The sequence below is a fragment of the Myiozetetes cayanensis genome, unplaced genomic scaffold, assembly GCF_022539395.1.
Source record: "Myiozetetes cayanensis isolate MyiCay16 unplaced genomic scaffold, myiCay2020 scf3, whole genome shotgun sequence".
Lineage (NCBI taxonomy): Eukaryota > Metazoa > Chordata > Aves > Passeriformes > Tyrannidae > Myiozetetes > Myiozetetes cayanensis.
The window spans coordinates 24548301-24573371 of record NW_026087521.1 but is presented as its reverse complement, the minus strand read 5'-3'; the positions used below and the strand labels follow the sequence as shown (position 1 = coordinate 24573371).

Here is a 25071-nt window from a genome sequence, read left to right as displayed (position 1 = left end):
AATTTCAAATACTGATATGTTGAAGCACCCAATGTATAGTCTCCCAAGACTGGAATTTAGTGCTACTTGATTGGACACACCTCCTACTCATCTTTTTTTTTGTCTTCTTCCCCTGCCCTTTGCTTTTTTTGATTTTGCCTTTTCTCTTTTTTTTTTTTTTTTTTTCCAGAAAGTCCTTTGGAAGTTACTGAAAGCAACTTTTGTCCGAATTGTAAACCTGAGATGTTACTATTTTTTTCCTTCTGATTGTTTGTGTTCTGAACTTTTATGTACATCACTGGAAAAAGGACTACTACATGAAAGATAAAACCTTGTAGTTAAGACACTTTGGGGAAGAATGTTCTATTCAGCAAATTTGGGAAATGTGGCCCTACCAATAATTTTAGAATCACTGTTGCATACATGGAGTTTTCTTGGCCTATTTGTTGTCCAGCCAACTACTGAGAAGACATAAACTTTCAGAGAAATTAAGATGTAAGGAAAAGTAATGTATTTTACTGTCTGTATTATAATTACAAGCTTTTTTTTTTCTAGTTCAGAGATTTTATTAATTGATGCTGATAGCTGAAGCTAAAGTCTCAGGTTGATCTTAATCCCTTCACATCTACAAACAAAACGTACTTGTTTCACTAATTTGAGACCAGTATAGTACTTTCCTTTTCCAAGTTAAAATCTGTGAAAGCATGTGACATTAAAATTAGATATAGTCAGGAGTTATAAAGGTAACTGCAAAATTACATTAGGGAGATTTATCTTCTCTAATATCTTTTTATGGTTAGACTTGTGTATTGCCCAATTAACATGCATTGCTTTCATGTTCCCCTTTGATTTTTGTGACTGATACAATTACTTTTGGGAGTCCTGTTTTAAGTTTGGGTTTCATTAATCCTTCATCTTAATATTACACAATATTTACATTTCACTGCGTAAAGTGATTTTAAGATGGAGACTGTTACGATATTTAGATACTCTGCTGCTGAAAGGCCCTACAGTGAAGCATCCGGCACCTCTCAAAGTGGTTATTTTTGTCAAAATAAATCTCATTATCCAAGTCAGGTCTTCAGGTAGAAAGAAGGCAGCTAGAATACCTCATGTTGTGTAAGATTTGCTTTTTGCACCACTATTAAGTGCTGTTACTGTTACATAGTCTTAAATACATGTGTATTAAAAATAATTGGGGAAAACACATTCTACAGATGCAATGCAGCTCTAGGCATTACTAATAAGGAAATGTCTGTTCAGTCAAAGCCATAGACATGGAATGTGCCCCTCCTTTCCTGTGCCACAGAACCACATTTTTGCAGTGTTTTCTTCCTCAGCTCTTCCAGAAGCAGAAGTGAATTGCATACTACAGTGCATTTTTAGGTTGAGCTTGGTAGGAAGGCAGTTGCAACAGTACTTCTATATTCATTCCCTGTCTACCAGAGCCTTGGTTCCATGTTTGTGTGAGATGATGCATGTTTTGGGATGCTGCTTCAGTATTTGAAATTATACCTGTGGGTATGGTGAGGTTTCATGAGAGGCTAAGAAGGCAATTTGCTGCTGACGTGGGCTGATCCCTTCCTCACATGTATATTCCCAGTGCTTGTCTAGCTGTTTGAAAGCTTTTTCACCTCACTAAACTGTCAGCACTAAACTGTCTTCTTGCCACCTTCTAAAGCCATTCTTTAGCTATATGAATTTGCTTCTCTGAATATTCACATAAATAGATGAGCACTACATGGGAGTTTGTAAAAATGCATCACAGGGCTTATTTGGGAAGAGGCAGGGAGATTAGTCATTTTGGTGGCAGCGGCAACATGGTGTTAGGTCAGTTTATGCCACCTAGGAAACACCCCCAACTGTTTTATTATTTAAAAAAATGCGTGGTCGTTGCTGGTGTAACATCCTGGTAAGATCTAACCTAAGGATTTTATGAGCAGTTGGAGACAGTGATACCAAGTGTCTAGCTATCTAAAGGAGAAGCCAGTTACATTTTTTTTAAACACTGAAGGGTTTACAAACTCAAAAACTATGTTTATGTTTTCAGTGCTGACAAAGCATCAAACATTGTATCTTGCAAATGTTTGAACCTTAGGCTGTGTTCCTTGAGGTGTTGTTGCATGTGTCAATGCAAAATTCATTTTAACTGGTAGATGTCATAGTGGCATATTGAAAAATAGTGGTACAGCTCAAGCTGAACCCAAACCACAAGTTTGAATTAAACTAAGAACTCAGTAAGTCGTTTGTCTAGTATCTAGTCCAAGTAGTACAAGCAGGATCCCTGAATGGCTGGTATGTTATTGTGAGTATGAGTTACAGGGTCTTGAGAGAATTGAAACTTACCTAGTTTAAATCAGTTTAACTGTTAAAATTTCTGTAACTATGGGTTAATTGTGAGAAGCACCTGTAAATAGAGTGGGTCAAGACAAAGCCATTTGTTTAATTGCCTGCAGACAAGTTTTCAACAAGAACTACAGCAGAAGGCATGTGTGAGAATAGAGCTCTCTGGACTCTACTGTTCCTGGAGCTCCCTTCTCCCTGATGTGATATCTCATCTTTTTTTGCCAAGCATAGGTTCCTGTGAATGGGATATTTATTGTGTTTTATAAGATAGCTAGGGTGCCCTCAGAAATCCAGAATATAAATGCATGATATACAATGCTTTGACATTGTACGCTATAACACTAAGAAAAGTAACTTCTGGAAGATATATTTTTTTTTTTAGCAACAAAGTTGTCTTTGTGTATTATGGGAATCTTTTACACTCTCCCCCAAAATTTTTGTGCAGTTTTTTAGGTAAAAAAGGCTTTTAATATCTGCTTCTCTATTTCATTTTTATTGCTGTGGAGCAATGAACTTTAACCTGTTACAAGTGTAGAGGAAGGGTGGGTCTCCCATCTACAAGGAATTCACAGCTGAATTTGAAAGTGATGTGTAGGAAAGAGTAGGGCCAAGTATGTGGTTTCACAGCATCTTGTTTATCGGCGTGTTTTTGTGCAGCACGGGTGCTGACTGAAGGAGTGAGCTGTCAGGCAAATTTGCCTGGCAAATACAGCCGTGTTTCAGTTAAGTTAACAAGGGGAAAGGGAAAGGAAAGGGGGGACGTTCTAATGCCCCTATTACTCTTAGGTGTACCTTAGCAGATCAAGAGGAATGAGCATGCCTTGGGGAGCTGACAGTGGCGTGGCACTGTGGAGCCCCTGCACTGCTGCGAGCACGTATTCCTGACCATATATAGGCACAGACAGCACAGAAGGTCGGGCTTCTTCAACCAGTGTCACTTCTGATGTGCCACGAACAGGAAGAGTGGTTTGGGGGCATTTGAAGTCACTATGTATAACTTTAAAAGAAAATAAACTTGAGAATCTCTTTGGCTGGAAAAGGGAGAGGAGTAGGATTTCTCAATATATCTGATGGGTGTCACACATTGAGAGAAATTAGATTGTGAAATAAAGGCAGAAGGATGAAAAGAAAGGTGAATTTAGCCTAACTGTCACCATTCTGTACATTACTACATTGCTCTGTACTTATGCAATCTGAAAACTGCAAATACTGTTGTAACTAAGTGTAGGCATTTGTTGATGGACCAACTGTTTTAATTTCTAGCAGAATAAAGAATTAGTCATTATGCCTAATAACCATGCTCATCACATACAATAAACGTGTCCTTCTCTTTTGTTAAACTTCTCTGTCTGAATTTTTACCTTCACTGAAATAGTTTACTTTGTAAAATCAAAAAGCTTGTAACTGATGTGATGAGTAGCATTTGGCTTCACTTGCATTGAGAAAGTAAATGTTGCTAGTTCTTACCTACTGATACCAGGCTTCCATTTAAGCAAGACCGAGAGTGGTGTATATGTGAAAACTGGATAAAGAGAATGCCTGCAGTGCAGAATGCTTCCCTTCTCAATGTTTCCAGTCTCCTTTTTATATTTTTTTTAAATATAACTTATTCTCAGCTTCTGTCTGATTTGCCCAAATTAATGCTCAAACCTCACAAAGCCACGTTTCATAAAAACATCTTTAGATTGGGAGTTTTTGCATTAAAGAAATTTAGTATAATAAAGGCACGGTTCCTTACATAGGCTTGTGGTTACAAGCTGCCTTTTTGTGAACCACTGATGATTGGATGTTCTTGATTAGTGAACTCTGAAGTTCATAGGTTTTTGCCACTCTGAAGACTTTAAACTGAAAACAGTGTCCATAAATCAAACCTTGGAAAGTTGCATCAATAGAACACAGTCTTCAACTTCAGGTGGTGTTTCGGGAGTAACTAGAATAATAAATGGAGAAACTTCAGGTATTTTCTGTCTTTGCTTTGATATTTTCTCAAGAAATACTCAACTGTAACCTAAATTTCTGTTACTTGCTGATAGCTGTGTAAGGTTCTTGTACTGTGTGTGAAGGTGCAGTTCTCTTGGATGAAAAAGGGTTTGTCATTTAGACTTTTAAAATATTAGGTTGTTTCTGTTTTGGCCTGTTCAAGTCAATTTTTAAAGTCTCAGTGTATTGAATAATCAGCATTGGTTGCAGCTGTAATGCATCTGATTGACATGTTTTCTTAAAACAGTTTTCAGCAGAAAAGCTTCCTGTCTGAGCTGCACTGAAGTGCAGTTGAGATTTTTTGCCTGTCACTTTGTATTACAAGTTATGTGCTTCTTGCTATATGTGCATTTTTAATTTATCTTTTTTTAGTTGCCCATAAATACCACATTTTATATGGACTGTCCCTTTGTTTTAATTGTGCTTCCCCAAGTGTTAGCTGAGCCAGAGGCATTTTACTGGCAAAAGGGAGAAATTTTCATCTTGTTGCTGCTTATGGAAGTGCATTCATTTATCCTTCAGCATAGTCTGGTTTTGGAAAACAGAAGCCTCTTTTAGAGCATTTATTTCTGGAAAAATTCAGTGTCAGTAAAGCTGTAAGTGATTTTCCGTTGTAATGTGCTAAGTAAGAGTACTGGATTTAATTCTTTTATATGGGCTCCCTGTATGTATGAGTTGGGGAAATATGGCTTTTTCAGATAGTCATCACAGATAAGTTAATTTGGCTTAACTGCTGAAGCAAAGTTCATTATTTTTAAATTGACTTCACAAAGGCAGGTTAAAATGCAGAGTCTTAGTTAACAGATGCAACTTCTGAAGACACCTCAGGTTTTTTGCTTCTGTAAGTATGAATATATTTTATACTTGATGAGATGTTCATTGCAAATTTGCATGTTTTTGTTCTGTGAAAAGTGTCCTCTATGATGAGTTATCATACTGAAAAAATTCTTAGTGAGGCATGTTCATTAAAAGTAATGTTTAGTTTGGTCAGTCCTGAAGAAACATCAGTTACTCTTGAATGTTTTTGAATGAATATTACTTATACCATAGCTAGTCTGACTGATAAGAATAGTTTTTATTGATAGTGAAAAAAAGAAGCAAAACGAGTTTTATGTTACCAGAACAGCTGAAAATAAGGTAGCATTGCAGTTTTAGTACAGACCTAATATCTCACCTTAGAGATGTTACCAGTTTAAAGCATGCAGTCATTCAGAGCAGTTTGGGCACCCAAGTTTTGCTCAGTTTTGCTTATATAGCTTCTGACAGCCCAGAATTGATGGAGCTGTTATTTCAGGGCTCCAAATGCCTCTGTTTCTCTGCTTGCCTGGGCAACCTGGCCTTGGCAGGGGAGAGCAATCCTGTTCACCTCAAGTGTTCCTTCATCTAACTTTGAGCCAGGAGTCTGCTGCACTTTAGTCCAGTTGACACAGGAAGTTATTTTTGCTGACAGTCATGCTGAAGAGACACAACTAAAATACTTGCTCTTAAGTGTGAGGCCCAATCCCTGACTGTTATTGGTGTCAGCCACCAAGCCCCACACTGTCCCATCAGTGGGATCAGGGAGAGAATCAGAAGGGTGAAAGTGAGAACACTCATGGGTTGAGATAAAGAGAGTTTATTAGGGAAAGTGAAATCCATGCACAAAAGCAAGGCAAACCAAGGAATTAATTCAGCACATACCATAGACAGGCCATGTCCAGGAGAGCAGGGCCGCATCACATGTCACAGTGACTTTAGTAAAATAAACACCATCACTCCAAAAATTTCCCCCTTCTTCCTCTTCCTTCCGCTTTATATACCAAGCATGATGTCATATGGTATGGAATATCCCTTTGGTCAGTTTGGGTCACCTGTCCTGGCTTTGTCTTTTCCCTACCTCCCATGTACCCCAACTTCCTTGCCAGCTTGGCAGTACAAAAAGCAGAAAAGGCCTTGGCTCTGTGCAAACCCTACTCAGCAATAACAAAAACATCTCTGTTATCAACCCTGTGTTCAGCACAGATCCAAAACACAGCCCCATAGGAGCCACTGAGAAGAAAACCCCAGCCGAAACCACCACAATTGGTCATTTGGTAAAATGACCTAATGGTAGAATCTTGGAGCCAGTCTTGCCCTTCTTCTTCTTGAGTGTTTTAATAGTACCGTACGTTAGCTGTATTTCACATCCTTTATTTTTCTTTGGATTGAACATTTTGCTGAGTACAATGCCCTGACTTCAGCAGGAGAGGTATGGAGTGTGCAGATTGGTGGCTGGGATAATCTTGCTCATGCAGATGAGTTGCTTTAGTTCAAAGGAGACAATCCAAGTCTCCTTTCTTCTTACCTGGGCAATTGCTTTAATAAGTTGCCATAGAAGAAGATGCTCTTGTCTCTGTCTCTTTTGGGAAGAGTAAAGCCTGTTACATTTATCTCAGTATAATGCAAATTCATGTTTACATGGAAAACAAGAGTTCTGATGTGGATATTTGAGACAGCAGATAAAGGCTGTCTGCAATCCAAAATGTAGCATTCAGGTTAGAAAGTTGGGAGCTGACAGCTTTTCCATTTCCATTAGCCAACTCTGAGCGGTGGCATGCGGTTTGTGAGCCGAAAGCTGCCTAGGCTAGTCATTTGAGATTTGAACACTGCTAATGACACAGCTAAGCACTCTCTCAGGATACTCTAAGTTTGAGTCACCTCTTCTGGAGACTGTTGTCTGAAACTTGGGCCATGTCAAGAACCAGGGGCCTGAGCACTAGCTACATTGCTGCTAGTAAAAGCTGTTTACGAGTCAGTTCAAGAGCTCTAGCATGCTCAGACAGTTCTTTTGTAGTTTCAAATACATATAAATGTGTAAATGCAAAGCATTCTTTGGTTTTTAGATATTTTTAGATATTTGTTAATGGAGTATGGTGGTTCTTGAACACCTTAATTTCATTTAGTGCTCTCAGAGTGTGCAGACACTTAATCTCCCAGCACTTTGTTCCGTAGAAATGTAATTGAAGGTGTTAGGAATGGGAACTATGGTTCAAGTGGTATCCTGTATTTGAATAGCAACATCGTATCAGGGATGCAAGAGAGCTTAGAGTGTCTGATGAACTTGGATGACTGTAAAGTATGAAAGATAGGAACTTTTGTCAGGTGAAATTAGGGAACCAACATATTTATTTAATTAGTTTCCATAATGGGTGCCCATAACAGAATAAATGAAAACAAGTCTTCTGAGTGACATTCTGCAAGTAAGGTAATAGTTGAGAGGTTTTAAGGTTCTTTCACAATAAAAAAGTATTTTTGTGTTCCTTCTGCAAGCATGTGTCTGTAGCTGTGCAGTGAACCAGTTCAGGGAACTGGTCTGAGGAAAAGAAAGAGCAATAAATTTTCTGGTTTTATTCACTGTGCTATTGTAAAAGGGCTTGTGCAAGGAGGAGGGAGAAAGCCAGGGCAGGTGCACATACTTTTAGTGGAAATACTGGCTTATGCTGTGTTTTCTGTACAAGAAGCTGTGGCTGAAGGCAGTTGTTGGAGGACTTGCATTAATTAAGATCTCAAGGTGGTTTTTTTGAACTTTATCTGTTGATATTGTGGCACTAAGGTCATAGGTAGATGCAAGTGAAATTACATGTTTTGGTGTCTGTGCAGTGGTTTTAAACTGATGTAGTCTATAAGTTATTGTTTAACTGTGGATGTTTTAGAAAATATAGAACCATAGGATGTGTAGTAAAATTAGAAGATAGGCTTTGAAGATCAAGTGTATCTTCATCATGGTTTCTGGCTCTCTTGGGTTGTGTATGGATTCCCAGGCATCCATGGACTGAAAGTTAAAATAGATTGTGAATCTATTATTGATCTTGTGTATCATATTTATCTTTTTCTTTTTGCCAATAACTACAAAATATGAATGATTCAATTTCTCCATCTACTTCCATCACATACAATCTCTTTTATTCTGTCTGAAGAGGTGGAACTTTAAATTCTGTGTTTTTAACGAAGACAGGATGATAAAATAATCTGAACAAATACGTGAAACAGTGGGAGTTGTACAATTTCATGTCTGGCTATTAAAATTACTTGATGCATGACTGGTTTGAATAGTAATGAATACAAGTATATACAACTGTATGATTGTTTTTGTATTTAAGGTGCGTATAGCGGCAAAATTCATAATTCATGCTCCTCCTGGGGAATTCAATGAGGTGTTCAATGGTGAGTATCTATCTGCTCTGTCCTTTCACTTAAGGCATCTATATCCAAAATTGTATTGCTGGTCACTCTCTTAAATTTCACATAGTTTATATAGTAGCAGCTCCCGCGCTGTAAGAGCTGGTTTTGTAGCTTGCCATAATAAGCTGTTCAGTCACAAGACACCTTGAAGTTTAAATGCAAAAGGAGGGAAGTGCTACTTTTCTTTGTGATGTAAGAATGAGCTTTCTTTCCATTTTTAATCAGTCATGAATTAACAGATGCTGGAGTTTTCATTTAGAAACCACCTGTACTCTTTTCAGTCTTTGATAAACAACTGTATTGTTCAACAATTAAACTAGCTGAAATTAAAATGGTCTTTTTTTCTGTTTTAAGAAGGAATATCATTACAAATACTTAACCTTGAATATACAGAGGACTACTGCCTAATGCCACTTGTGGAAAGAATATTAATATTCTCCAAACATTTCTGACCCTTAAATTCTGGGCACGCTTCATTTTACTGAGTGTATTGGTAAACTGAAAGAGGACTTAAAATTACCTTGTCTCAATTCTTGTTGCCTGAACTTTACCTAAGATGTTAGTTTTCTTTAAAAATTGTTGTGTTTGTGTGGCATCAAAATACGTGGGCATACATAATGTATAAAAAGCCATATCTTTTATAGCTGTGGTTTACAAATGTCTCTGAAGCTATTTAAATAAAGAAGTAAGTTCAGTATACTAAACCTGTAGTTCAGTGTCAGACAGGAGAGAGCTTAAATTTGTTAAAGAATGCAATTCTTTTACAAGTACCTTGTTTTTGAGTTGAACTGTGACCAGCTGATTATTATTTAAACCTAACTAGTACTGCATTTGTGAAGTGAGTTGGTGAGCAGTTGGTGAGCAGCCTAACTCAACTTCCTGAAGGTTATTAAAATTTCTTACAGTAGTACTGCCACCGTCCAAGCTCGCTTGGCCCCGGCAGATGAACCTTAGGATTAAAGGGTGGGCTCAGTTCCGCGCACACTGTGTCTCACCTAAAAAATCCAATGCGCAGGCTGGAAGGTGTAAAGACCTTCCCCGGATCTTCGCTCGCCAAGACTGGCCATTATTATTATTATTATTATTATTATTACTTTCAAATAGTTGCAACTACCTGCTCAAAAATAATATGTTTGAAAATACATAGAAAACATTTGATCATAAATGTGCAACCAGTGTTCAGTGAGATTCAGACTGCATTCTTAAAAAGAGAAAGAAAACTTTCAGTTCCAATTCTATAATTTGTGCTTGTGTTTGGTTTGCGAGGGTGAGGGGTGACTGTGGAGCATTTTGGTTTAGGTGGGGGGGATTTTTTTTTTGGTTCATTTGAGGAGGGGTTTTTGTTTGTTTGTTTGTTTGTTTCTTTGTTTTTAAAGAAAAAATACTTCAAATACAGTCCAAGGTGGTTTTTTTTCACTTGACTGATATATTGGGAATCTTTAGAAGAGTTTAATGTGGTGTGGCAAGACTAATGATTGGTTAGTTTATGAGCAGTGCATTAAAATGTTACTAAAACAGTGCCTAGTAAATAATAAGGAAGTAAGTCAAGTACATTAATAATGAATTTGTTCCATAGTAAATAGGAAGTTATTCTGAGGAGAGTATTTACTTTATATGTTTCTTGTGTGATGGTAGAAGAAATGCTGTTGTCATATATTGTCCTTTGACTAGTAGAGTGTCATTATGGAACAAGATCGTAATTTGTAAGGCTTAAAAAACAGTAAGTGCAACACATACCGTATCAGTGTCATCAGAATACAGTAACAACAATATAGTGTGAGGGATTTGGTATTATACGTCTTTAAAGTGAACTTGTTAGAATTCTGTGCTGTTCTCATTCAGAACTTCTCTAAAAACTAGTTTGACAGATTCCTAGAGCTGTCACACAGCCTGTTGAATATGGCTTATATCTGCTTACCAGATTGTGTTGGAAGAGATCCATTTCTATACCATTCTTTTCATTTTGTTCAGTCAAAATTACAAAATACGAAGCAAAATACTCAGTGGGTATGGGGTGGTTTGGGTTTTTTGCTTTGTACAGTCTGTTGACATTTGCTGTGTGACTGAAACAAGTTTCTATACAACATAACTGTACTTTTATGTTGTAAATATCTCCTTTCAGATGTTCGGTTGCTGCTTAATAATGATAATCTTCTCAGGGAAGGAGCAGCCCAGTAAGTACCAGATGCCACATCCTCAGCAAGATATTTTGTCAGTTAGACTTTCATAATCAGTAAGTGGTTTGTTTAGATGTGTGCTTGGCAAGTAAAACTCTATTGTATGTGTTGAGCATCTTTGATCAAGATTAAGTTCTTGGCAGAGGAGAGATCTGTATTGTATCCTAATGATTAGAGCAGCTGTTTTGGAAAGGGATGACCTGGATTTTGGAATTAGTCTCCACCTTTTCGGATTTTGTTTTCTTAGTAGATGTTACTAAATATCTTAGACCCTACTTTTATGTCAAAACATTATGCCTACTGTATTTTATGCCAAAATTAGTTTCATCTGTAAGAACAGTGATGTTTGGTTTAGTAAGTTGGATCCCTGTTGAATTTATACTTTATCTCATCCTTCAGTTTCTATGGGATACTGTAAAGCTTATGTGTTTGTCTTGTCAGGTTAGTTTTGAATGTTAATCTTTGTGTAATGGTGTTTAGAATCTGTAATATGAGCACTGAGTGAACCAAGATGATTCCAAGAATCTGGGGCTGCTAGATAATAAAGAATTCCTATTTTTTTATGCATCATTGCTCAGATTATTAGCTATTACTTAAATCTCTTACAGCTACTAAAGAAAAAGACTGTGTTTGATGCAGGCTTTTGTTGTTGCTTTCTTCTCTTGTAGTGCATTTGCACAGTACAACTTGGACCAGTTTACTCCAGTAAAAATTGACGGTTATGATGAACAGGTATGAATACAACTAAATACTTGCAATCTTCCTTAAACTGTTAAAGATGTTCTGGTATTGGAACATTTCTTGGCAAGAAAATTAGAAGAAATGCATCTTCCCCACCAAAGCATAGAGGTTGTGCCCCTCCAGTAGTACCAGTTCCATAAGTTAATCACACAGGGGCAACTAAAAAGGTTGACATTTCAGTCTGCAATGTTGGCTCAATTCAGTCAGATGTGTTTTGGACCTGTAAAAACAATTTGCTCTGTCTTCAGTACTAGAAGACATGAATTTATATCTTGCATTGTTTGTTGCAGTAAAATGGTAAGATTCAAATTTGTTTTCTGAGGCAATGTATCATATTAGCCTTCTCTCTGCATATTTTATATGCATCTAAAGTGTGAGTCGGATGTGAATAGGCTTCCATTAAATGTCGGATATAATCAGATTTGGTGTGGCATTTTTTTCCTCTTTATTAAATTGCAAATGTTAATAACTAATTTTATAATTTAATAAATGTTATGTAATATAGATATGGATATATGTAAATGTAAAATTTTAACTAAAATTTTAATAACACAGGTTTTGATAACAGAACATGGTGATTTGGGAAATGGAAAATTTTTGGATCCCAAGAACAAGATTTCTTTTAAATTTGATCACTTAAGAAAGGAGGCTACTGATCCTAGACCGCACGAAGTTGAAAATGCCATAGAGTCCTGGAGAAATTCAGTTGAAACAGCAATGAAAGCATATGTGAAGGAACACTATCCAAATGGTGTTTGCACAGTAAGTGCTAAATTACATAACCACTGTACCACAATAGATAGAAATAAATTTTAAAAAAGTAGCCATTTGTAAACCAGGAAGATAGGCAGTTTTGACTGTAAAGAACTTAGTCCTGTCAGGAATTCATACAGGGAAATAAGGGAAGGCTTCAGAAGTTTAATATGTCAGCTACTGGATTATTAGTGGGTGGTTACTGCAGGTCATAGTGAAGACTTACCTCTCAGTTTTGAAACATTTTTATTTAAATTTCGTAAAGCATTAAGATCTTCTGTGGACTACTGCAGGATGATCCCACTAATTCTGGCTAGCTGGCTGGTTGCTTGGGTGGGAAGGCGGGGGAGGAAGGGGTTGGGGAAAGGGAGAGGAAATCCATGAAACGAATGTCTGCCTTAGCTTGGTTTACTGAAAACTGTCTTAGAAGAGCAAATTGTTTTCTCTCCATCATATCTCCTATATGTCAAAGTGCAGTATTCTAACCACCAGAATTGGAGGTTCTTATGACTTCTTAAAGTAAAACCTCTCAGTCTGGATTAAAATAGTGTTCATTTGCTGTTACAAGCCCTCTGACTATTTAAACCTCAGCAAACTGATCTATCCATAGTTGTCCTGTGCTTTATGTTGATGTGACAGAAAAATTTACAAGGGGAAAAAAATAAATCAGTTGATGAATTAACAAGTTGGATTTGATTCCCAGGCAGTCAGATGAGTTCCAGCTCCCCTAAAGGAAACTAGATTGGATGTTCATTGAGGTAATATTTGGTAGTATTTGATTTTTAGGGGATAAAACAGAACAGAGGATCAAACCCGCCCATTTAGTCACCATTTTGCTATTCTGTACAGGCTTAAGTCATCATTTCGGTGTAGAATAACTGGTGTTTGAAACCCAGCTGGTAATATATATATAGTCTCAGTAGTCAGTGCTATAGGCTTAAAATTCTTATAGTTGCAGACAAATGAGTTCACAGTATATAAAATTCAGTTAAGATGATTGACCTTCAGGTTTTCTAATCTTAGATTTTTCTGCTTTGTAATAAACACTTTATGTTTAATGTATGAAATATGTAAAAACCATAATGGTCATAAAATGAAATTTTACAGTTTACCTAACTGTAGTAAAACCAGATATCTCTAAGCAGTTTGAGCAAGATATAGTGAAACCTGGACTCTCTTCTTTTTTTTTACTCTTCTCTTTTTTTTTCTTAATGCAGGTGTATGGTAAAACAATTGATGGACAGCAAACCATTATTGCATGCATAGAGAGCCATCAGTTCCAAGCAAAAAATTTTTGGTAAGTTTCTGTATGGATACACACACAGAGTAAAATACAACAAACTGAGTAAATGCCATTACACTGATAATCCTTAGTTCAGAGAACAAGTACGCATCTTGTGTGTGACTTTTTTCTCCCTCCATCCCACTCAACAAAACTGTAGAAATCTCTTCCTCTGTGGTAAGTAAAATGTCAGACTAGGTGCCTGCATCTGCTTTGCAGAACTTTGTAAAATTCCATATGACACAGTTGATCACACTGGCACCAATAATGCATTTGCTTTTGCATGTGTTGTTTCCTTTGTGATTGACAGAATAAAACCAGCTCTTCCTGTTTTGAATGTCTTAGAGAAGTGACCAGGAATTATTTACATTAGGACTTGCATGATTAATTTTTGTGAGAGGTAGATAAAGATAATTTTGGATGAACTGAACTCTTACAAAATGCACGTTTTTATTTTTTCTGGACTTGACTGATGTTTTCCACAGTCTGGAGTGAACTTTGGATAGCACCTTGCAGGAAACTGGCCAGAGTTTAGATAAGTATCACAGTATCAGGAATGGGTTAAGGAGGTTATACCCTAAAGATAACTAATATATGCAGCTGTCTGAAGAAATATATTGATTATTTTATTTGCTATTTTGCATGTACTTGAAATTTATATTTACTAATCCCAAGGGTAATGACTGGAAGTGCAGGAATCTTTGTTTTCTAATGCTGAAGGTTGATATTACATATGCATAATAATTTCACCATGTGTATGTATCGGTTAAATTATTTGCCCAGTATGGCAATTTTTACTGAATTGGTACAGCTAGTAAGTTATTTTTCCTATTGACTTAAACTTGACTAGTTAAGTCTGCATGTTTTACATCAATACTATAAGTAACTTGAAATAATAATAATGATTTTCTTTTTAGTTTGGAAGTGTGAATGAATTTTGATATTCCAAACAGTTACTTTAATATTATAGTCTTTAAATACAAGAGATAGATATGTAGCAACCTTTTATAAATGGAGAAGATGTTTCTTGGAAGTTTTCTTTATTAAAGATATGGGTAAATATTTACTATGTTTCTAAGAGTTTTTCAGGGGGATAGAGTCTAATTCTCATTCTTAGCAAGTTGTAATAATGCATATTGGTTTGGGGGGATATGGGGATGGAGAAATGGATTCAAAGTTAACCAGGCTCCTCAGTGATCCAGCTGTATGTCTGGATATCCAGCCCAAGATACAGGCAGTACTTATCCTCAAGGTGTCCCAACTTCTTAGGCATTTGGAAGGCTGTCAACCTACCATGAGAGCAAGTTTGTTGGATGATAGAAAGCCAATACATACCAAAGAAAAATACTCTATGATTATCTGAAATACTATCAGTGTAGTAGGATAGATGGCTTATTAAAGAATGTGAAAGAAAAGGAGGATAGTTAATCTCTTGCAAAACATCTGAAGTCAGTAGAGCTAAATAAAGTAATAACATTGGGTTTTTTTGGTGGTTTTTTTTTTTTTTTTTTGGAAAGCATCTTAAGGGCAAGTATCCCAGACTGGAAACACTGTGGTCATCTTAACTTCAAGGGACCATAAAGTGGCTAAGAAGCAAACAAATTTGTTAGCTAGCTACTGAAGGATAACCAAATGCTTTATAGTTAAGTTATTGTTGTTTGTATCTAAGATGTGTCATTATATAGATTAATTAGCAGCTGTTAATGTTAGTATTTTATCTCTTTCTCTCCCCTTGTTGAACGCACTGGAACTTACACCTAACATTAGCAGGACTGGAACTCCTAGTATCAACTTTCTTTCCTTCTTTAAGTGCAAACACAGGAGGAATCAAGGACAGCTGCAGTGCATTCTTAATACAGCTTCAATGTACTAACCTTCTAATCCACTAACCTCATAACTGAATAAGAAAATGTCTAGTCTACAGGAAAGAAATCAGGTGAAACTGCACTCTCCTCCTACTGTTTTCCAGATGTTTGAAACTCCCTGTAAGCATTTTGACACGGATATTGAATTTGTGGAAGAGAACTGGAAGGAAATAGTTGTCCTGGAAGGGAAATGCTAGAAGAGCTGAAAGGCTTAGTTACAGCTCAGATAGCAGAAAGTCTTGCTACTTTAATGTTCCTTCCATTCAAGTTTTTGATAGCCTGAGGTGAAACATGACTTTGACTGATCCAGCAAGTCATCCAGGTCCAGGAAACAAAATATTGACTGTAGATGCCTAATTAATGCTGAAAGACAGAAAGAACACTGTAGGCTTTAGGTATTTTCAGAAGTCCTATTCTTAAAATATCCTTACTAATAAGTCTCTTTGGTCCACATTGAAAACTGAGGTTAAATATTTTGAAAAACTATTCTGTTCTTTACTGATAGAGGCTAAGTCTTCAGGGTAAGATTTTGTGCATGTGTAGTTGCATTGCAGATTTCATTCTCTGGTTTCCTCTGACTCTTAGTTTTATGTTGGGATTTTTTTTTTTCTTAACCAGTGGGGTGACATCCAATTTCTCTTTTATTGTTTTTTAAAGGAATGGCCGTTGGAGGTCAGAATGGAAGTTTACAATCACCCCTTCAACCACTCAAGTGGCTGGCATCTTGAAAATTCAGGTATGCTTATCTCAAACTGTGTCCTGGTCAGTAAAGTCTCCAGTTATTACAGAAGGAGACTCAGGCCAGTGTATTAAATATGTTAAGAGAATTTAGGTTCCCAGTAGGCAAAGCAGCAATTCAGTTCTGTGTGAGTGACTTAATTGCATATTTACCTAATCCTGACAAACACAAAATATGTGTTTAAGATAATGATTCAGGAGACTTCAGAAGGTTTATTCACCTCAGTTAGGCATATACCTCTTTGGTTTCCTGTGTCTTGAATTCACAGTGGGACAAGTCTTTCCTGAGGGTAGGCCCTTTCTGAAGTAGAACCTTTTTTCATTTTAACTAATAATAGGGTTTTTTTCGCGTTACCCTATTGTTCAGAACCTGTGGTTTCAGCAGTTGCACCATCAGAATTTTTTTAATTTGCATCTTCTTCATTCAGAATTTGCCCTTCCTGTTGTCTTTAGGGCATTCAGAAAGGAGGAATTCAAAGCAGGCAGAAGTCTTGACACCAAAGGAAGTCTGACTGTCATGTGGTAGGCAGGGAGACTTGACTTCCTGGATTGGTTCTCTGGAATGTGTACACATACTTTGCAAGAGTTTATTAAAACAGTTCTGGGATCAAGGACTAGAATCTTAGTGCAGTTTGACTATCAGCATAGTACTTTATTATGTTTCTTACAAGATATAGATCAAGTTCCCTTCTCCTGCTTTTTTGTGCCCCCGTGAGTTTTGCTCATCCTTACTGCTCAGTGATGAATTCAAAAGAAGATTCAAAGGGATGTTTTTCTAGCCATAGCCCTGAGGCTAGGATGTTATTTTAGGATATGGTAGCTGTGTTCAGATCCACCCAAGGAAGGGAACCTGCATCTGATTTCCCATTCTGGGGCAAATTCCATAATATTTGTAATGACAGTCAAAATGTGGACACCCATTATTATGTTGTCAGATCACAACACTCATAGTAAGAAACACCTTAAGTAACTTCTAGGCTTTTCAAGACTTTGTCACTTCAATTCAGCTTGCAGCAAAACAGGCATTTTCTGCACAGCACACACTTTTGATTAATTGTCTTCAGAGGTTTTCCAGAACAAGGAAGCAGGTGTCTACCTAATTCTATAAAAGATTAGCCCAGTAGCCTAGAAAATAGTTCAACCAAGGAACTTACTCAAATTTTAATCAGCTTTTAAATTTGGGCACCAGCTGATTTTGTCTTTTCTTGTTATTTCACATAATAAATCAAGTAATTATTTACATTCATTTAAAGTCTGTGTTCCAGAGAGTGAAGAGAAGTTCTACTTTTTTTGCTTGTACAGTTGTTTCACCAAGAAATTTTGAACTCACTTTCAATTTTTTGCAAATTGTGTACAATTTCTTCAGGGTATGTGGGAGTGCTCCCCTTTCATTTCTTAAACCAAAAAATAAAAGGTGTTTTAATTTTTTTTTTAAGGAACAAAACAATCATCTGAAATATCAACTCCTTAAAATATGAGTGAAATTTAAGTAGTTTCAGTGTTGTTTGCAAAATCTTTGACATCAATATGCCATTGCCCTGTTTCTGATAAGGCCTTTTATGAATAAGTTGGGGGAAATTGCAGCATCACAGGTGTCTTCAGCATTTTTAAGATCACTTGCACAATTTCTTCTTTTTTTTTTTTTTTAGTTCTCTTAATAAAATCTAATACAGGAGATTGTCAACTGTCAGTCTCTTCCATTGCTTAATTTTCTTTTTGTTCTGTATGTAAGAGGAAAGGTAACAGCAGAATTCTTTACTAAAACTAAGTCCCTCAGTGCTTAACATGTTCCAACTGTGCATGGAAAACTAAGTGTGCTGGTTACTAACTTTATCTCTTAGATAATTTGTTATTCAGATCCCTCCTAACTTAACCTTTCTAAGAGGTTCTGTTCATAAACATCCTCCTTCTTTAGTCTTCTGAACCCAGACCTGGCATTCTAGAAGGATGTCAGTAATACAGAACACTTATATCTCATATTTAGTTTAAGATATAACACATCCCAGAATTAGATTTGCCTCTTCACCCCTGTTAAGATTTTAGGACTGTTTGCCAAGAATGTATTTCAGTGACAGATAGGATGTTTGTGCTGGTGTTGACCTGAGAGCACAGAGGAGGTTTGGGCCTCTGCAGTGGATTGTCATGGACAAGAGGGGAGATTTATATTTCTTTGGGTTCTGCCATTTCACTGGGATTTCTTAGCATTTTGCACTGATTAAGCACTTCTCATCTTTAGGAATTGAATTGAAAAAGATTGGCAGAAGTTTCACCCAGCAATGTTTGATTTGAAAAGAAACTTATTTTGTGGTTAGGTTGATACCTTTTGTTGCAAAACAAGTATTTGAGGATAAGCAAAATAATCATGTAAGATGAATCGTAGGAAATAATTTTTTCCCATATAGGAAACCTTTCTTTTGCAATGGTATTATAGCTCTCTTACTGTGTGTCATGTTTTTTCTATTGTTATTTATAAAACTGAGAGTCTTGTGCACGCATGATCACAATGCATATGAAATTACACTATTGTGCATTAATCTCAAAATTAAAATCTTTTCTTGTCTAATAGGGTGAGACACAAATTTTCATTTTCTCATAATGTCAACTATATTAACTATCTTGACTATCAAAACTGTAAAAACAATATTTAAAGATACTTGTTTAAATGTCAGTGACCTGCATAACTCTTCTATATTAATTATTGTGAATGATTACATGTCATTTTATATATGTTTCCTAGTTTGTAAGTTTTCCAGCAGTTGTATTAGGAACTAAATGTGTTCAAATCCTTCCCAGCTGAATTTAAAAGTACTAAAGTTAGCTTGGGGTAGAGTTTTACTAGTTTTCTCCTGCAAAATAATCAAGGAAGCTGTTCTGTAGGTAGAACATTTCAAGAGTAAATAGCTTTTATCCTGCTTTGCAATCTAACCTTGGCAAACTTTGTTCCAAAGAACTCCTTTGTCTAGATAAATACCAGCTTTTGTTATGAGCCATATCTAACAGAGGAAAATATCAAACCCAGGCAGATCTAGAAAGGGAAGCCTAATGTTGCACTGTCCCTAGGAAACAGTTTGGGGAAACCAGAACAACTTCACAGTGTCCTGAAACCTTGCCAAAACTATTCTAATTTGAAATATATCTTCACCATTTACAGTAGTCTAGTCTATTCATTTCAGGTGTTTCTAGTAAGGTCACATAAATTGTATGTTGTCATCTTCATGACGTTAATCAAAACCTAAACTTCTTTGTATGAAATACTGCATAAGGCACATCAACACAAAAATGTTTCCAGAGTATCCTCTGTAGTATTCCCCCTCAAAAATAGTAAATTCTACAATATTTTGATTTTCCTATTTGCTTTTGTTCTGTAACATTTTATATGCCGTTTTGGTTGATTTGTGTACGTTTGTTACTATGATAAATAACACAATACTTTGATTTTACTGTATGTTGTTGATCTGTAACATTTAATATGAGTTTTTTTGTTTAATTGTCTGTAGGTTCACTATTATGAAGATGGTAATGTTCAGCTGGTGAGCCATAAAGACATACAAGATTCTCTAACAGTGTCTGTAAGTGAACTTTAAGGACCTTAAAGGGTATATTGAAGTGACTTCTTAATTTAAAAATTAAAGCAAGCTTAAAAAAAGCTCAGAAGTTTGGAGGCAAGTTTTTTCTTCTGCATGCATGGGAATTAATGTTTTAATTTATAAATATTTTGCATGTGATATTTACTACTTTCACCTAATATGTAGTTAGTGTTTAAAAAAAATAAAAAGATAAAATAATGTATGCTTACAGGTGGCTTATGTAAGTTAAAATAAATGTGATATTAAAGCTTTAACTAGCTTGCTGTCAGTCTTTCTACACTTTTGTTGTATTTAAACTTTTGTCTGCTGAGTGACCTATAGAATTAATTTTGGAATATGAGGGAGGTTTGAGTTATAATAACTGACTTTAGTAGGAGATTGCCTCCGTTGCTTGCTAGGAGAAGACCTGTATGCTAAAAATAGTGTAAACAAATGCTACCAGAATGCTATCACAAGTAGTAGTAGGTATTCTCTTCATTTTCTCCCTGTCTGTAGCTGGTGCTGTCAGCCTCCTGCTTTTCTGTACAAAAAGCCCTTTCACAGATGCTTCAACTTGAGAAGTATAACAAACTTTATATTTAAAGCATCATCTTTTTCAACTTCTTTCCAAATGGATCATTATAGTAATGAGGAGCAAACACTAGAAATTAAAATTGTTTGGAAATAATACCAGATGTATCTTCTAAGGGCTGAAAATGTTGCAGCAAGAACAACTACTGCTTCTGAAATAATGTGTTTATAATTGTGTTTATAAACAGTAAGATTTTCTGTTGGAGTGTTTTTTAATAAAACTTAAGCCAGTGAGGTTAAACTGGCAAAGAGAAACTGTAAAAGTGAACAGTAGAAGTATTTAAATGATAACGACTAGCAGTAACTGATTTGGCTCAAGAGCTCGATTCATCAATAAAGAACATTGTTTATTAATACAAAGTGAGGCTTGTTGGCTTTTCAGTTGCAATAGCACCATAAAGAATGGGGGAGTGTGGTGCCAACTGATAGCACTTCTGGAGCTGTAGATATAAAATTACTTTTGACCCCCTGAGCAAAGGGATCTACTTAGGGTTCCATTCAAATAAGAATTATTTCAGGGAAGATTATGTGGATGCAGTTCTCCTTTCAACAGCTTTTGCTTCGCTTTCTATTGGGAAGAATCATAGAATCATAGAATTAACTGGGTTGGAAGAGACCTCCGAGATCATCAAGTCCAACCCTTGATCCAACCCCACTGTGATTACTAGATCATGGCACTCAGTGCCACATCCAGCCTCGTCTTAAAAATCCCAGGGACAGTGAATCCACCACCTCTCTGGGCAGGCCATTCCAATGCCTGATCACTCTCTCTGTAAAGAACTTCTTTCTAATATCCAACCTAAACCTCCCCTGACAGAGCTTAAGCCTGTGCCCTCTTGTCCTACTGCTGATCACCTGGGAGAAGAGACCGAAAACTTAATTCTGTTTCACAATTCAGTAAAACAGCAGAAGACTGAGCAGAAAAATGTCTTTTACTTAACTTTTACTAGAACAAAAGCAAGTATGCTGCTGGTTACGAATTTTTAACCTTGACTTTGAGCTTCACAGAGGACAGAGGCTGTACAGGTTCTTATTTTACACAGAAGAAATGGTAGGTAGATTGACCTACCAAGTACATAGGAGCCTCAGTGTCTCCTCTTTTTTGTTGTTTGGCAGAGAAGCCATTTTATACCATCAACAGGCACAACTGAAATAAATGACTGAAGAGTTCTCTTGTTGCTAGAGGTGTGAATAATTTTGCTGAAGGTTATTTTCTTATCCCTTATTTTTCTCTGAGACAAATAAGACCTCGTATCTCTGAATTTTTCCTTTCATTAGCAGAGCCTTTGAAGGCATTGCCCCAGTTCACTGAAAAGTCAAAACCCTTTCCTTTGTTCTTCTTGGTCTCTGCTGCCTCCTTCATCTCTCTTTCAATGTCCAGGAGCACTTTCACAGCTGTTAGATGCAGTCTCACTGAAACTTTGAACCAGTTATAGTTGAAACTGTTCATTTCCTCCCGGTCTTTGCCTTTGTGGGAATGAGGGATCACATGGGACAAGAACACTCCTACTTTTAACAGCTTCTGCAAAAGCACCTTTAGGAATGTCTTCAATGCTAAGTTGGAATTTTGGAAATTTGTGAACCATCTCTTCTTTCTTGAGACTTCTTTCAAGCACTTCAGCTAATTTGCCTCCAGATTGACTGATGGAAAATGTTTTATTTTTAAAACAAACATACACTTGCATCCTTAAACAGTTTCTTGGCTTCCAATCTCATCCTTTTCAGTCTTCATGAAATTTGGGCCTAGTGTTTGCACCCTCATTTTTAAAAGATATATTTGGGGATGTTTCTAGAAGACCAGATATATGAAGTCTAGTGTTTTCCTCAGCTTAGTCTCCAGATTCGGAATCACAGAATCTGTTGAGTTGGAAGGGACCCACAAGGCTCATCAAGTTCAACCTTAGCCCTGCACAGGACCATCCCCAAGAGTCACACTGTGTGCCTGAGAGTGTTATCCAAACACCTCTTGAACTCTGTCAGGCTTGGTGCTGTGTGGGGAGCCTGTTTCAGTGCCCAACCACCCTCAGGGTGAAGAACCTCTTTCTAATATCCAACCGAAACCTCCCCTGACACAGCTTCAGGCCATTCCATTGGGTCCTGTTGCTGGTCACCACAGAGAAGAGATCAGTGCCTGTCCCTCCTCTTCCCCTTGTGAGGAAGTTGTAGACTGCAATGAATGTTTAGAGGTGAACATATCTGTTTTGGTTTTGTGGTTGCCTTCTGCTATAACTTTTGGGTTAGCTGGTGCTTCTTGGATGTGTACTGGAAATGTAGCATTGATAATGTTGTTATCAGTACTTGGCATGCTTTTAGAGACTTGTGTGTGCATTGTCATATTTCCAAATGCTGTTCTGTTCTGTGTGTGTTTTTATCATATCATAGAATATTTTAATAAGCTCCATGGTAACCTTTATGCTTGTTGCAGTTTGGCTGAATATGCCTTTTGGATTAATGTTTTGTTCAATTTTGGTTTAGCCACTGAATGTGGTCAGGTGTTCTCATTGAGCCTAGCTGATAACTATAGGAAAAACATAATCTAACTGGTCCTAGGATTATGCTGTATATCAGACTAATTCAAATGCTTTTTTCCTAGAATGAAGCCCAGACAGCGAAGGAATTTATAAAAATTGTAGAGGCTGCAGAAAATGAATATCAGGTATGTTGGAAACAAATGCTGTATCCTTACTCATATACTTAACCAAAGCTAGTATTCTATAACTAGCAAGCTTATGATATTAAGATAATGCAGTTCAATATAAATAGATTACATGCTGCTGTTAACTCTCTCTTGTCTTTCCATACCTTATAGTGATTGTGCTCACCTACTTCACATTACAGTAGAAGGAATTTTTTGACAGCAGAAAAGCTATTAGCAGGATCAAATATCAGCAACTCTGATCTCTTTAAGCATTAGTGCATTCCCTAAGTGGAATTTTTGTACAGATTCTGTTAATAGCCTACTCTGTTGGACAATTTTGCTAAATATGACTATAGGCATTACCTATTTCAGTTAGTCATTTCAGAGTTAAAAAAGTGTAACTGTTCTGGATACCCTCAGCAGAAGTGGATACATATTCATTCAGGTCTTGAACATAAGGTAAATTTCAGACACCATGTTCTGTCAGTTTGAAAAAAAATGCTATTTAATAAAAAATTTTTAAATATTTATAGTATGCATTATATTCAAGTTGATACAATGTTGTGGACTGACTCATAGGAAAAACAGTGGAAGACTTTGGTGTCTGTAATTACTGATGTATGAGCTAACTCTGATCAGCACTTCATACATGCTGCTGATTAACCACAGTGGTTTGCTGAAACACTTTGGCTATGGCCAGGTTTATTATGTCTCACTAATTTTCTTCACATAGTTTGAATCTATATCTAACAGCTTTCCTTCATAAAATATTATTTTAATTTAAAATGTTTTTATCAAACCTGTTTAAGAGGTAGCAGGCTTCTCAATCATTTAACGTTTATAGAGCATCCCAGTCCTGTTCTTCATGTGTCTTTGTTTTCTATGACTTTGTGTTTCACAGACTGCTATCAGTGAGAATTATCAGACTATGTCCGACACTACTTTCAAGGCCTTACGTCGACAGTTGCCAGTTACCCGCACCAAGATTGACTGGAACAAGATCCTTAGCTATAAGATTGGAAAAGAAATGCAGAATGCTTAAAGTGAACATTGCATGACTGGATCGTTTTAGTGTCCTTGTATACAAATAAAAATTATTACAAAAAGTATTTGGAACTGTCAGATCACCCAGTCAGCATGGGCTTTTGCCATTGAAAATCACTGTAAGTAGTTTGGTTAGAGCACAAAGCTTAGCTAATTGACTTTTTTCCTTTTTCCTTCCTTTCAGAGGGTTGCAACTTCAGTATAGCTGAGTATCTTCCTGTAGAGTCTCTGTTGTACCTTTATTTTTTTATAATGAAGAGACCATGCCTTTAGTTTTCAATTACATGTTAAGAACAGTTTGGAAAAATATTTTTGCATATGATAACCCTTTCTCTTGCTTTCATGTGAAATGGACAACTTCCAAAATTTGCTGGGTTCCTTGTGGAGATCAGTAACGTGCATTTCTAGGTCAAGGTCAACATGGAGTTCCCCGTAGGTGCTGTTTTAGAAATCATCTATCCTTTCATTTTATGTAAAATTGGGAAAAGCATTTTCTGTATCATTTAAACCTGTCAGAAGACTTACCTAGCTATAGCTCCATGGTATCTAAATTTTTTTTTAAAGAAAAGGCCAAGGTCTAATGCTGTTTTAAGATTTTGAAATCAAATAAAAAGTACTTACTCCAGAAATGCATTTAATGCTTTGTTCTGACAATTACTTAAATGAGCTCAAACTCCATCTGCCCTCGAGCTTTTTTATCATAAAGCTAAAAATGTATTATAACAAGGCATATTGTAATATATATAATCCTGTACTCATTACTATGTCTGTTTATTTTTTCTTGGATTGAAATGTACTAAAATTCAATGTGACATTAAAACGCAAATTTTCTATTTATTTGAGTATCAGATTCCTTCCTGATGTAGCCTGGTTTTGGTGTTTCTAAATATTTTTAAAATTCTGCTTAAAACAGCCACAAACTTGTGTATTTGGAGGTTGTAATATCATTATCAGTTGTTTCCATCTTTATTTAAGAAACATCTACATATGGAAGTCTACTTAAAACAGGTATCTTTTAGCTTCATGTTGGCTACAGAGTGTGGAATAAATTACAAGACCAAAAATTGATACATGTATCTGGAGAATACCTTCCCTGATGCATCTCATATTGAAAATGGATGTCAGGTATCTAAAAACACAGAGTCCATTACAAATGCTGTATAGCACTTCT

The 25071-nt window shown here is 36.4% G+C and overlaps 1 protein-coding gene across 1 annotated transcript; it reads left to right on the top strand.

Annotated features, from left to right (window-relative positions):
* The first annotated feature begins 8363 nt into the window (after positions 1 to 8363).
* On the top strand, positions 8364 to 24737 carry CAPZA2 (capping actin protein of muscle Z-line subunit alpha 2). Its single transcript, XM_050323798.1, has 9 exons — positions 8364 to 8487; positions 10628 to 10679; positions 11351 to 11414; positions 11979 to 12185; positions 13394 to 13473; positions 15981 to 16059; positions 19559 to 19630; positions 22812 to 22874; positions 23758 to 24737. The coding sequence occupies exons 1-9, from the start codon at positions 8379 to 8381 to the stop codon at positions 23896 to 23898; spliced, it is 867 nt and encodes a 288-aa protein (XP_050179755.1). The 5' UTR covers positions 8364 to 8378; the 3' UTR covers positions 23899 to 24737.
* The last annotated feature ends 334 nt before the right edge of the window (positions 24738 to 25071 follow it).